Source organism: Pseudophryne corroboree, chromosome 8, assembly GCF_028390025.1.
Source record: "Pseudophryne corroboree isolate aPseCor3 chromosome 8, aPseCor3.hap2, whole genome shotgun sequence".
Lineage (NCBI taxonomy): Eukaryota > Metazoa > Chordata > Amphibia > Anura > Myobatrachidae > Pseudophryne > Pseudophryne corroboree.
In genome coordinates, this window is record NC_086451.1 from 36,637,274 (window position 1) to 36,652,512 (window position 15,239).

At 49.4% G+C, this 15,239-nt stretch overlaps 1 protein-coding gene across 1 annotated transcript in view; it reads left to right on the forward strand.

The window, feature by feature from the left end:
• Nucleotides 1-15,239, forward strand: part of LOC134948337 (dual specificity testis-specific protein kinase 1-like) — a 54,199-nt gene that overhangs the window by 33,496 nt on the left and 5,464 nt on the right. Inside the window, exons 4-6 of the mRNA XM_063936259.1 lie at nucleotides 7,421-7,469; nucleotides 8,823-8,972; nucleotides 11,282-11,452. Coding sequence (XP_063792329.1) covers nucleotides 7,421-7,469; nucleotides 8,823-8,972; nucleotides 11,282-11,452 — 370 coding nt within the window. The remainder of the gene's footprint in view (nucleotides 1-7,420; nucleotides 7,470-8,822; nucleotides 8,973-11,281; nucleotides 11,453-15,239) is intronic.

The following is a 15,239-nucleotide window of genomic DNA, read 5'->3' on the forward strand; positions in this document are numbered from 1 at the left end:
ATATATATATTTTGTAATCTGTTCCCACATCAGTTTTCTCTTTAAGGTGTGTTACAAAGGGGAGGCATTACTCATTGCAATTTAGGCAGGTGAAATGTGTAACTCGTATGTAAATATTAAGGTCACTGTAACCTGAAAGTGTTCGCCGGGTATGTGTTTTTTTTTTTCCTTCAAACTTTTTTAAGGTATTCATAAGAGGACATTTTGTAACAAATGGGATGCCAAATCCACAAGAAAACAAATAAGCAAAGGAAATATTGGCTGTGGCCAGAACCAGCTGTGGAGGAGGAGAAATGCCCACTTTGCAGTGGCACGCCTAGTATTTAGAAAGTTGTTATTCGAAGCCAAAAGTGACCACACCTCCTGCGCTTGATTACGCCCCCTGTATCACCTGGGCCCACTGTATGTCTCTGGCCCATGTTTTTTGGACAGCTAGGTGCTTTCTTCCTATCCAAGGTCGTTTAGCGTGCCAAAACGTTACCACCCCTTTTTGCCAGTATAGCGGACGCTAGGTCACCCCCGGTCCATTATACAGAGCCAGCTGTAATTCAGTAAGACACCACAAAACCCTTGTTTATCACTTATTGCAGGGGCTCTCAAACTATTTTGCTCAGGGACCCCGTCGGACAATAAAATATGATTACAGGACCCCAGGCAGACCGCACACGCACAGTAACACTGCCGAGGCAAAACAGAAATGAAGGGACCACTAATGCGGTCACTTAATTCTTACACAATAGCAAGTGAGAACTCCTTTCTGAGTCCCTGCCCTGCATGTGTTTTTTAATATATTCATGCGACTGCTAAGATTATACCTGCTGGATGCTTTGGAGGTGGCAGGAAGACAAGGGGAGGCAGTGGGTGACAGGGAGAATCAGTGGGTGGCAGAGGTTAACGAGGAGGCAGGGGAAGATCGGTCAGACAGTGGGTGACGGAGAGAGGATGGCAGGGAGAGGATGGTGATGGTGGTGACAGGGCGATGGGCAGAAGGTGACTAGGGGGTGGCAGAGGGAGGCAGAAGGTGAGTAGAGAGAGGCATAGGGTGACTAGGGAGGGGCAGTGGGCATTTAATTGATGAGTTTTCCTGTTTCCAGTCCACATCCTACACTGTGTGCTCCCCTATTCCCCCCATCCACAGATAAATCCCATAGAGTCTGTGCTCAGTGCTCCCCTCCTTTTCCCTCATGCTCCCCTGCTGCTTCCCGGAACCCCCTTCCCCGTTGCCCATGAATGATCCCCCCCATGCTGCACCTAGTTGCAAGAGGTTCTTCACAGACTCCGGGTCCTGCTTGCTTAAAAGCTGACTCCTCGGAGTGTGACTGCGGTGCGCTGCTGGCTGCCTGTTTCATCTGCAAGTTTCCTACATCTCAGAAACTTCGGGACCCGGGACTGCCCTCGCTGCCAGCCGCGTGCCCCTGTGGATATCTGCATGTAGATGAGGGCGTGCTTGTGGCAGCAGCGCAGGACAGGAGAGGCAGAGCACTGGGTGGGGGCGGAGCTGCCTGATGACTCTCCGGATCTCTAAGCCAGTGATCCCAGGAGTCTGAAGTTACAGACAATTCCACTGATTTTTCAGTCTCCTCGGATCACTGGACACGGAGTTGCGACCCATGGTTTGAGAACCGCTGACGTATTGCATAATGTTTAATATTTGGTTGATTTGCGGTTTGTTGCATTTTTGTTTTTTTATGTAAAAAAAAAATAACCTTAATTTCTCTAACGTCCTAAGTGGATGCTGGGAACTCCGTAAGGACCATGGGGAATAGCGGCTCCGCAGGAGACTGGGCACAACTAAAGAAAGTTTTAGGACTACCTGGTGTGCACTGGCTCCTCCCTCTATGACCCTCCTCCAGACCTCAGTTAGAATTTTGTGCCCGGCCGAGCTGGATGCACACTAGGGGCTCTCCTGAGCTCCTAGAAAAGAAAGTATATTTTAGGTTTTTTATTTTCAGTGAGATCTGCTGGCAACAGATTCACTGCTACGAGGGACTTAGGGGAGAGAAGCAAACCTACCTGCTTGCAGCTAGCTTGGGCTTCTTAGGCTACTGGACACCATTAGCTCCAGAGGGATCGAACACAGGCCCAGCCTCGGTCGTCCGGTCCCGGAGCCGCGCCGCCGTCCCCCTTGCAGAGCCATAAGCAAGAAGAACGTCCAGGAAATCGGCGGCAGAAGACTCCGGTCTTCATTAAGGTAGCGCACAGCACTGCAGCTGTGCGCCATTGCTCCCTGTGCACACCACATACTTCGGTCACTGATGGGTGCAGGGCGCTGGGGGGGGGGCGCCCTGGGCAGCAATTAGAGTACCTTAAGAGTGGCAAATCACACATAATATAGCCTAATAAGCTATATATGTGTAAAATACCCCTGCCACATTATGATTAAAAGAGCAAGAGAAGTCCGCCGAAAAAGGGGCGTGGCTATCTCCCTCAGCACACTGGCGCTATTTTATCTTCACAGTGCAGCTGGAAGACAGCTCCCCAGGCTCTCCCCTGTAGTTTTCAGGCTCAAAGGGTTAAAAAGAGAGGGGGGGCACTAAATTTAGGCGCAAATCTGTGTATTATAGCAGCTATAAGGGAAAAATCACTGTGGGTAGTGTGAATCCCTGCATTATATAGCGCTCTGGTGTGTGCTGGCATACTCTCTCTCTGTCTCCCCAAAGGACTTTGTGGGGTCCTGTCCTCAGTCAGAGCATTCCCTGTGTGTGTGCGGTGTGTCGGTACGGCTGTGTCGACATGTTTGATGAGGAGGCTTATGTGGAGGCGGAGCAGATGCCGATAAATGTGATGTCACCCCCTGCGGGGTCGACACCTGAGTGGATGGACATGTGGAAGGAATTACGTGACAGTGTCAACTCCTTACATAAAAGGTTTGACGACATAGCAGATGTGGGACAGCCGGCTTCTCAGCCCGTGCCTGCCCAGGCGTCTCAAAAGCCATCAGGGGCCCTAAAACGCCCACTACCTCAGATGGCAGACACAGATGTCGACACGGATACTGACTCCAGTGTCGACGACGATGAGACTACTGTACATTCCAATAGAGCCACCCGTTACATGATTACGGCAATGAAAAATGTGTTGCACATTTCTGATATTACCCCAGGTACCACAAAAAAGGGTATTATGTTTGGGGAGAAAAAAGCTTCCAGTGGTTTTTCCCCCATCTGATGAACTAAATGTGTGAAGAGTTTCCCCCGATAAGAAACTGGTAATTTCTAAAAGGTTACTAATGGCGTACCCTTTCCCGCCAGAGGATAGGTCACGTTGGGAGACATCCCCTAGGGTGGATAAAGCGCTCACACGTCTGTCAAATAAGGTGGCACTACCGTCTCAGGACACGGCCGCCCTAAAGGAGCCTGCAGATAGAATGCAGGAGGCTATCCTGAAGTCTGTATATACACACTCAGGCATTATACTGAGACCAGCTATTGCTTCAGCATGAATGTGCAGTGCTGCAGCTGCGTGGTCAGATTCTCTGTACCTTAGACAGGGACACTATATTGCTAACCATAGAGCATATTAAAGACGCAGTCTTATACATGAGAGATGCACAGAGGGATAATTGCCGACTGGCATCTAAAATAAACGCAATGTCCATTTCTGCCAGGAACTCGGCAGTGGACAGGTGATGCTGATTCTAAAAGGCACATGGAAGTTTTGCCTTACAGGGGTGAGGAGTTGTTTGGGGATGGTCTCTCGGACCTCGTTTCCAAAGCTACTGCTGGGAAATCAACATTTTGCCCCATGTTCCCTCACAGCCAAAGAAAGCACCGTATTATCGGGTACAGTCCTTTCGGCCCCAGAAAGACAAGCGGGTTAAAGGCGCGTCCTTTCTGCCCAGAGGCAGAGGTAGAGGGAAAAAGCTGCAGATACAGCCAGTTCCCAGGAACAAAAGTCCTCCCCCGCTTCCTCTAAGTCCACCGCATGACGCTGGGGCTCCACAGGCGGAGCCAGGTACGGTGGGGGCCCATCTCAAGAATTTCAGCGACCAGTGGGCTCGCTCACGGGTGGATCCCTGGATCCTACAGGTAGTATCTCAGGGGTACAAGCTGGAATTCGAGACGTCTCCCCCTCGCCGTTTCCTCAAATCTGCCTTGCCGACAGCTCCCTCAGACAGGGAGGCAGTGCTGGAGGCAATTAACAAGCTGTATTCGCAGCAGGTGATAGTCAAGGTACCCCTTCTTCAACAGGGACAGGGTTACTATTCCACAATGTTTGTGGTACCGAAACCGGACAGTTCGGTGAGACCCATTTTAAATTTGAAATCCTTGAACACTTATATACGAAGGTTCAAGTTCAAAATGGAATCGCTCAGGGCGGTTATTGCAAGCCTGGACGAAGGGGATTACATGGTATCACTGGACATCAAGGATGCTTACCTGCATGTCCCCATTTACCCCCCTCACCAGGAGTACCTCAGATTTGTGGTACAGGACTGTCATTACCAATTCCAGACGTTGCCGTTTGGTCTGTCCACGGCACCGAGGGTATTTACCAAGGTAATGGCAGAGATGATGATACTCCTTCGAAGGAAGGGAGTTATAATTATCCCGTACTTGGACGATCTCCTTATAAAGGCGAGGTCCAGGGAACAGTTGTTGATCGAAGTAGCACTAGCTGGGGCAGTTCTACAACAGCACGGCTGTATCCTGAACATTCCGAAGTCGCAGCTGGTTCCTACAACGCGTCTACTGTTCCTGGGGATGGTTCTCGACACAGAACAGAAAAAAGTGTTTCTCCCGGAGGAGAAGGCCAAGGAGTTGTCATCTCTAGTCAGAGACCTCCTAAAACCAAAACAGGTGTCGGTGCACCATTGCACGCGAGTCCTGGGAAAGATGGTGGCTTCTTACGAAGCAATTCCATTCGGAGGGTTCCATGCAAGGATCTTTCAGTGGGATCTGTTGGACAAGTGGTCTGGATCGCATCTTCAGATGCATCGTCTGATAACCCTGTCTCCAAGGGCCAGGGTGTCGCTGTTGTGATGGCTGCAGAGTGCTCATCTTCCAGAGGGCCGCAGATTCGGCATACAGGACTGGGTCCTGGTGACCACGGATGCCAGCCTTCGAGGTTGGGGGCCAGTCACACAGGGAAGAAACTTCCAAGGACAATGGTCAAGTCAGGAGACTTCCCTACACATAAATATTCTGGAACTAAGGGCCATTTGCAATGCCCTAAGTCAGGCAAGACCCCTGCTTCAAAACCAGCCGGTGCTGATCTAGTCAGACAACATCACGGCGGTCGCCCATGTAAACCGACAGGGCGGCACAAGAAGCAGGATGGCAATGGCAGAAGCCACAAGGATTCTCCGATGGGCGGAAAATCATGTGTTAGCACTGTCAGCAGTGTTCATTCCCGGAGTGGACAGCTGGGAAGCAGACTTTCTCAGCAGACACGACCTCCACCCGGGAGAGTGGGGACTTCATCCAGAAGTCTTCCAAATGATTGTACACCATTGGGAAGGGCCACAGGTGGACATGATGGCGTCCCGCCTCAACAAAAAGCTAGGATGTTATTGCGCCAGGTCAAGGGACCCTCAGGCGATAGCTGTGGACGCTCTGGTAACACCGTGGGTGTACCAGTTGGTGTATGTGTTCCTTCCTCTGCCTCTCATACCCAAGGTACTGAGAATATTAAGAAGGAGAGGAGTAAGAACTATACTCGTGGTTCCGGATTGGCCAAGAAGATCTTGGTACCCAGAACTTCAAGAAATGATCTCAGAGGACCCATGGCCTCTTCCGCTCAGACAGGACCTGCTGCAGCAGGGGCCCTGTCTGTTCCAAGACTTACCGCCGCTGCGTTTGACGGCATGGCGGTTGAACACCGGATCCTAAAGGAAAAGGGCATTCCGGATAAAGTAATTCCTACGCTGATTAAGGCTAGGAAAGATGTGACCGCAAAATATTATCACCGCATATGGCGAAAATATGTTGCTTAGTGTGAGGCCAGGAAGGCCCCAACGGAGGAATTTCAACTGGGTCGATTTCTGCACTTCCTACAGTCAGGAGTGACTATGGGCCTAAAATGGGTTCCAGTAAGGTCCAGTTTTCGGCTCTGTCCATTTTCTTCCAAAAAGAACTGGCTTCATTGCCTGAAGTTCAGACTTTTGTTAAGGGAGGGCTGCATATTCAGCCCCCGTTTGTGCCTCCAGTGGAACCGTGGGATCTCAACGTGGTGTTGGATTTCCTGAAGTCGCATTGGTTTGAACCACTTAAATCCGTGGAGCTAAAATACCTCACGTGGACAGTGGTCATGCTGTTGGCCTTGGCGTCGGCCAGGCGTGTATCAGAATTGGCGGCTTTGTCATGCAAATGCCCTTATCTGATTTTCCATATGGACAGGGCAGAATTGAGGACTCGTTCCCAATTTCTCCCAAAGGTGGTTTCAGCTTTTCATTTGAACCAGCCTATTGTGGTGCCTGCGGCTACTCGTGACTTGGAGGATTCCAAGTTGCTGGACGTAGTTCGGGCCCTAAAAATCTATGTTTCCAGGACAGCTGGAGTCAGAAAGACTGACTCGCTATTTATCCTGTATGCGCCCAACAAGTTGGGTGCGCCTGCTTCAAAGCAGACTATTGCTCGCTGGATCTGTAGCACGATTCAACTTGCACATTCTGCGGCTGGCCTGCCGCATCCTAAATCTGTAAAAGCCCTTTCCACGAGGAAGGTGGGCTCTTCTTGGGCGGCTGCCCGAGGGGTCTCGGCTTTACAACTTTGCCGAGCAGCTACTTGGTCGGGGTCAAGCACATTTGCTAAATTCTACAAGTTTGATACCCTGGCTGAGGAGGACCTAGAGTTTGCTCATTCGGTGCTGCAGAGTCATCCGCACTCTCCCGCCCGTTTGGGAGCTTTGGTATAATCCCCATGGTCCTTACGGAGTTCCCAGCATCCACTTAGGACGTTAGAGAAAATAAGATTTTACTCACCGGTAAATCTATTTCTCGTAGTCCGTAGTGGATGCTGGGCGCCCGTCCCAAGTGCGGATTGTCTGCAATACTTGTATATAGTTATTGTTTAACTAAAGGGTTATTGTTGAGCCATCTGTTGAGAGGCTCAGTTGTTATCATACTGTTAACTGGGTATACTATCACGAGTTATACGGTGTGATTTGTGTGGCTGGTATGAGTCTTACCCGGGATTCAAAATCCTTTCCTTATTGTGTCAGCTCTTCCGGGCACAGTATCCTAACTGAGGTCTGGAGGAGGGTCATAGAGGGAGGAGCCAGTGCACACCAGGTAGTCCTAAAGCTTTCTTTAGTTGTGCCCAGTCTCCTGCGGAGCCGCTATCCCCCATGGTCCTTACGGAGTTCCCAGCATCCACTACGGACTACGAGAAATAGATTTACCGGTGAGTAAAATCTTATTTTCTGTATATTTAAAAGCAAAAATAATGATATGTAACATTTTTCATCACATTTGTTTCAGGTACCTTGGAATATGTGTGAAGGATGAGAAACTGTATCCCATCCTGGAGGTAAGATTATTCCTGACAGACCTTTTTGGCACAGCGACTGATTCCCACACACATCTACCTGTACTTGTGCATTGCTCTTATATGTAGGGACTGCAGTAGGCGGAGTCTATTATAAATCCTGTCTCATATCTAAACTGCTTTGTTTGTACTGTACGCCGTCCTCAAGCAGTTACTACAAGGGATAGTACATATATAGGTGCACTGAGAGAAAAGAGCATCTCCCTAAGTTCCCCACAGTCTGTTACTCCTCTGCAGCAGGCTGCCATGTTCAGTGGGAGGAGCTTCTCTAACAGAGCAGTCACAGGGGTCTATTCATGAAGCAGTGAAAAGAGTGGAGAAGTGAGCCAGTGGAGAAGTTGCCCATGGCAGCCAATCAGCATTGAAGTAACATTTATAATATGCATATTATACAGTTGTACGGAGCAGCTGATTGGTTGCCATGGTTCTCCACATGCTCACTACTCCACTCTTTTCACTACTTCATGAATAGACCCCACAGTGTGACTGACAGCTTTTCATCCTACCTGAGCACCTCCGTTAAAATGTCTTTTGGGCACTTATGTTTTAATTTAATTATTTCAGTATTTGGGGGATATTCAATTGTTTGAAAATTTGGAAAGTAGGAAAAAACAGACACCCAACTGACTTTTCAAACAATTGAATATCCCCCTTCATGTCTAAAATGAATTTAGAGACTTATATAATGGAATACATATGTTTTACCGGCAGACGGAATGCCGGCTGTCAGTATACCGACAGCGGCATCACGTCAGACGGAAGCCCGGCAGCGAGTCCCCGCGTGGGCCCATGGCTCGCTTTGCTCGCCACAGTTTATATTCCCACTCAGTTAATGGCGCGGACCCACCAACTGAGTGGGAATAATTTGCGGTGGTCGGGATTCCTCTGTCGGTATTGCGCTGGGATCCCGACAGCCGGTATATTAACTGCATCCCGTTATAACGATTTGCAAGAGTGGTCACAACCAGCCAATCACAGTAGATTTTCAATATCTCAATATCTTAGGCTCCACCCTTTTTAGAATCCATTCACTTCCTCCTTGAAAATTGTGACAATTATTTTTTTTTCTCTATTATAAGCGATTTTTGATTGTTACATCCTGTATAATAAAAGGCTACCGCTGTTCCCCACCTCTATGGGGGAATTCAAGTGTTTTACACACCAGCGGCCACTAGCTGACGCCCGACGGAGCAATTCAAGTGTTGCTCCGTTTGGCCGCGCACAGCCTCCGCAGATGACATTACTGTTCTGTTCCATCGTTTTGACGGCCTGGTGACTAGTTCTACTGCATCTTCTATAATGGTATAACGTCCAGTTCTCTTTCTGTGTACTCAGTACGTGAACGGAGGCTGCCTAGAGGAATTACTGGCCTGTAAAGAGATCTTCCTGAGTTGGAAGGAGAAGGTGGACCTGTCGTGTGACATCAGCAGGGGGATGGTCTATCTGCACTCCAAAAACATTTACCACCGAGACCTGAACTCTAAGGTAACGTTGATGTGTCCGCTACCTGGGACACCGGAGGCCGCAGCCTCTAAGGAATTATTATAACTCTATAATGTATGCACTTTGGCCGTGCAGTGCCTAGAACTCTGAACGTCTGGGATTTCTCATTAGAGGTCTATGAGCGACGCCCAGTCTACATGAGGTTTGTACGCTCGTTCCTTTATTGGAGTGACACCGCTGTTACTTCCCATGGTGGATAAAGATCAGTCCTGGGTTCCCCGCTGTCCTGGTGTGGGGTCTCGGAGCTCCCTGTACATTATTAATGATGTATGTACTTTGATACATTTTTTAGTGTAAGACGTTTGCACAGTAACTGGAAATATAATAAATGATTTAGAACTTATTTTTGCCTGTAAGGAGATAAAATAATCTCTCCCTGTCAGCGGATAAAATCGGGGTGTCGTAGCTTTGCACTGTATAAAGTTATAAATACCAGTGTAAAGGGGACCCGTGTATTTCATCGGAGACAGTTAGTCTTTACTTTCAGTTTCTATACTGCGCTACAGAGGTGACTAATCCGATTGGTCGATGTCAGTCTCGTAGCAGAGAAGTTTGGCGTCTGGTTAGAGACTTAAATATGACGACTACGGCACCTCGCTTCGACGAAGAGGAAATAGACTGTCGCTAAAAAAAATAACTGTATTTGTCTCTATGATGTTATCAGAATACAGCTTTTCATCCAGTGATCCCATGCTAAAATGGTGAATATGTTCATGTGCGTGATAATGGCTGTCTTGCTGGGCTCTGTCTTCTTCCAGCCATTGTCTCCGTTCACACTGTACCCATGCCACATATATTACCCTGGCCTTGTGACATCTGACGCCCACCCTCTCAGCCTTTGGCACATATGGTGTCTACCCTACTAACCCTTGGCACATCTCATCTCCACCCTCCCATGCCTTGGCACATCTCATCTCCACCCTCCCATGCCTTGGCACATCTCATCTCCACCCTCCCAGGCCTTGGCACATTTCATCTCCACCCTCCCAGGCCTTGGCACATTTCATCTCCACCCTCCCAGGCCTTGGCACATTTCATCTCCACCCTCCCAGGCCGTGGCACATCTCATCTCCACCCTCCCAGGCCTTGGCACATCTCCACCCTCCCAGGCCTTGGAACATTTCATCTCTACCCTCCCAGCCCCTGACACATTTCATCTCCACCCTCCCAGGCCTTGTCACATCTCATCTCCACCCTCCCAGGCCTTGTCACATCTCATCTCCACCCTCCCAACCCTTGGCACATCTCATTTCCACCCACCCAAACCCTGGCACATTTAATCTCCACCCTACCAGGCCTTGGAACATCTCATCTCCACCCTCCCAGGTCTTGGCACATCTCATCTCCACCTCTTGGCACATCTCATCTCCACCCTCCCAGGCCTTGAAACATCTCATCTCTACCCTCCCAGGCCTTGGAACATCTCATCTCTACCCTAGTAGCCCTTGACACACCTCATCTCCACCCTCCCAGGTCTTGGCACACCTCATTTCCACCCTCTTAGGCTTTGGAACATCTCATCTCTACCCTCTCAGGCCGTGGCACATATCATTTTCACCCTACCAGGCCTTGGCACATCTCATCTCTACCCTCCCAGGCTGTGGTGCATATCATTTCCACCCTACCAGGCCTTGCACATGTCTTTCCCAACCCCCCAGGATTTGGCACGTGTCATTTCCACCCCCCTGTGCCATGGTATATGTCATTTTCACCCTACCAGGCCTTGGCACATCTTATTTCCACCATACCCCTTCCTGAGCATATCTCAATTCCACCCCCCTGACCATAGAACATTCCATTTCCAACCCCTAGGCCTTGGCACATCTCGTGTCTCCCCCCCCACCCCCCAAGCCTTGGCACATCTCGTATCCACCCTCCCAGGCCTTGTACATCTATCCTCTGCCCACCTAGCCCTTGGCACACATGTCCTCTGCCTTCCTAGACCTTTGCACATCTGTCTTCTGCCCTCTCAGCCCTGGGCACATCTCTTCACACTCCTCTTTCGTAAGTTTGTCCTCTACCCTCCAAATGATCCTCCACCCTCCCATCCCTTGGAACACCTGATACCTGCCGGGATGAATGCCCGCCATTCCATCTGTAGGGACAGCTAACCAGATTTTTCTTTACTATTCATGTTTTACAAACAGAGAAAATGAACAATAGGGTTATACATATGTAAGGAATGTGGACGCTGGAGAAGATGTTCCCCAATCAATGCTTTACATGCTGTCCTGTAGTATTGGGGGAATACAGTGCATTATTTTATTGATCATTTAATGTTCATGTCACAGAACTGTCTAATCCGGGTGACCCCGCGGGGTAGAGAGGCCGTGGTAACTGATTTTGGCCTGGCCCGTGAGGTGGAGCTGCCTCTGAAGAACGGCGAAAGGAAACTATCTCTGGTTGGCTCTGCCTTCTGGATGGCCCCTGAAATGCTGCGCGGAGAACCGTACGACCGCAAGGTTTGTGATTACGGGTTACGCAGGTCTTGCATAACTCATTAGTAGATTGCAGAGATGCGTTCTACATAATTAGGATGCTTCATATAAAATAAATAAATATATATTTAATACTAAAAACTGGAACTAAACCCTCAAGGGGTAGGTGTCTACTTATGTGCGGTAGAGATTATTATTATATGATGGAATAATATGCTGCTTACCGTAACATGGACACAAGTCCCGTGGCCTGTGGCCTCATGCTCCCTGGTCTTGGGGTGACCGCTAATAACTTTTTAAAAATGTAACAGTAAGGGGCTGTAATGTCCCTTATAACACACAAGGTTCCATTTGAATTATCATTATTTATTCATGAAGCGCTACCAAATGCCGCTGGACCGTTCAATTGTCTGTACAGCGCACAAATACGTGGTTTATATGATTTAATATGTAACAGTGGAATGCAATGTAACTTTATCTATTATAAGGGATATAGGTTAGATCAAGCATAATTTATTTATGATCTCTAATGTACGTCTGTAGTTATTATAGTGCACAGCCGTAAACGCCATACGTATATGTGGCAATCCGTTTGTTTTACCACGGATAGATGACGGCTCCGGCCATTGGCCCTCATTCCGAGTTGATCGCTCGCTAGCTACTTTTAACAGCCGTGCAAACGCATAGTCGCCACCCACGGGGGAGTGCGAACGCCTGTGCAGCCGAGCGGCAGCAAACACATTTTGTGCAGAACAAGACCAGCCCTGTAGTTACTTATTCTGTGCGATGATTGCTGCGACGAAGGTCCCGGTAATGACGTCAGATACCCCAGAAAACGGTCAGTTGCCACCAGAAACTCCCACTTCCTGTCAATCTCCTTGCATCCGCCAGTGCGACTGGAAGCATCGCTAGAACCTGTGCAAAACCACGATGCTCTTTGTACTTGTACGACGCGCCTGCGCATTGCGGTCCATACGCATGCGCAGATTAGCCCCGTTCTGCCATAATCGCTGCGCTGCGAAAATCCGTAGCGAGCGATCAACTCGGAATGACCTCCATTGCCGGCTTAGCCCTAACAACCATATGTAGTTCCTTCTGTTTGCCCGCCGTCGGCACTTACATGCACTGTCCAAGTTCTGACCACTGCAAGTTGGTTTGGCAAATCTAATCATTTTTATTTCTCATATGAGATGATTTTGGCCCGAGCTGCCCTGTATTTGCCCAGTTGTTGCTGTATACAGCACCAGAGAGTCCCCATCATTGCAATCAACGGAGAAGTGTTCAGATTTTTCATATCTAATATTTCTCTAACGTCCTAGTGGATGCTGGGAACTCCGTAAGGACCATGGGGAATAGCGGGCTCCGAAGGAGGCTGGGCACTCTAGAAAGATCTTAGACTACCTGGTGTGCACTGGCTCCTCCCACTATGACCCTCCTCCAAGCCCCAGTTAGATTTCGTGCCCGGCCGAGGTTGGATGCACACTAGGGGCTCTCCTGAGCTCTTAGAAAGTTATAGTCTTAGAATTTGTTATTTTCAGTGAGACCTGCTGGCAACAGGCTCACTGCAGCGAGGGACTAAGGGGAGAAGAAGCGAACTCGCCTGCTTGCAGCCGGATTGGGCTTCTTAGGCTACTGGACACCATTAGCTCCAGAGGGATCGACCGCAGGCCCAGCCTTGATGTTCGGTCCCGGAGCCGCGCCGCCGTCCCCCTTACAGAGCCAGAAGCAAGAAGATGGTCCGGAAAATCGGCGGCATGAAGACATCCTGTCTTCACCAAGGTAGCGCACTGCAGCTGTGCGCCATTGCTCCTCATACACACTTCACACTCCGGTCACTGAGGGTGCAGGGCGCTGGGGGGGGGCGCCCTGAGGCAGCAATAAAAACACCTTGGCTGGCTAAAATACCTCAATATATAGCCCCTGGGGCTATATATGAGGTAAATACCCCTGCCAGAATCCCATAAAAAGCGGGAGAATAGGCCGCGAAAAAGGGGCAGAGCCTATCTCCTCAGCACACTGGCGCCATTTTTCCCTCACAGCTCGGCTGGAAGGAAGCTCCCTGGCTCTTCCCTGCAATTCTACAGTACAGTAAGAGGGAAAAGAGAGGGGGGGCATTAAAATTGGCACTGTATACAGTATATTATATAAAAAGCAGCTATTAGGGACATAACTCAGTTAGTCCCTGTATATATATATATAGCGCTCTGGTGTGTGCTGGCATACTCTTACTCTGTCCCCCCAAAGGGCTTTTGTGGGTCCTGTCCTCTATTTGAGCATTCCCTGTGTGTGTGGAGTGTGTCGGTACGGCTGTGTCGACATGTTTGAGGAGGATAATGATGTGGAGGGGGAGCAGATGCCTTTAGCAGGGATGTCACCCCCTGGGGGTCAGACACCTGAGTGGATGGTATTATGGCAGGAAATGAGTGCACGTATAGACTCCTTACATAAAAAATTTGACGACATGCCGACTGTGGGACAGCCGAGTCTTCAGCTCGTGCCTGTCCAGGTGTCTCAAAAGTCATCAGGGGCTCTGAAACGCCCGTTATCTCAGGTGGCACAAGTAGATGTCGACACGGATACTGACACCAGTGTCGACGACGATGAGTCAAATTTAATGCCCGTTAAGGCCATTCACTGCATGATTGAGGCAATGAAAGAGGTGTTAAATATTTCTGATTTACATCCAGGTACCACAAAAAAGGGTATTATGTTTGGGGAGAAAAAACTACCTGTAGTTTTTCCCCCGTCAGATGAATTAAATGAAGTGTGTGAAGAAGCGTTGGCTTCCCCTGATAAGAAATTGGTAATTCCTAAGAAGCTACTAATGGCGTTCCCTTTCCCGCCAGAGGATAGGTTACGTTGGGAAACACCCCCGAGGGTGGATAAAGCGCTCACACGTTTGTCTAAAAAGGTGGCACTACCGTCCCAGGATACGGCCGCCCTTAAGGAACCTGCTGATAGAAAGCAGGAGGCGATCCTGAAGTCTGTATATACACACTCAGGCATTATACTCAGACCAGCTATTGCGTCAGCATGGATGTGCAGTGCTGCCGCTGCGTGGTCAGATAAACTGTCAGAAAATATTGACACGTTAGACAGAGACACGATCCTGCTAACAATTGACCATATAAAAGACTCAGTCTTATACATGAGAGATGCACAGAGGGAAATCTGCCGGCTGGCATCTAAAATAAGTGCATTATCTATCTCTGCTAGGAGATGCTTATGGACTCGCCAGTGGACTGGAGATGCAGATTCCAAAAGGCACATGGAAGTCTTGCCTTATAAGGGGGAGGAATTATTTGGGGATGGTCTCTCCGACCTAGTTTCCACAGCAACGTCTGGGAAGTCAGCATTTTTACCCCATGTCCCCTCACAGCCTAAGAAGGCGCCATTTTATCAGGTTCAGTCCTTTCGGTCCCAGAAAAACAAGCGGGGAAAAGGAGGGTCTTTTCTGTCAAGAGGCAGAGGCAGGGGAAAAAGGCTGCAGCAAACAGCAGGTTCCCAGGAACAAAAGTCCTCCCCCGCTTCCTCTTCCAAGTCCGCCGCATGACGGTGGGGCTTCACAGGCGGAGCCAGGTACGGTGGGGGCCCGCCTCAGGAATTTCAGCGATCAGTGGGCTCGCTCACAGGTGGATCCCTGGATCCTTCAAATAGTATCTCAGGGATACAGGCTGGAATTCGAGGCGACTCCACCCCGCCGTTTCCTAAAATCCGCCTTGCCGATTGCTCCCTCAGACAGGGAGGCGGTGCTAGCAGCGATTCACAAGCAGTATTCCCAGCAGGTGATAATCAAGGTACCCCCTACTTC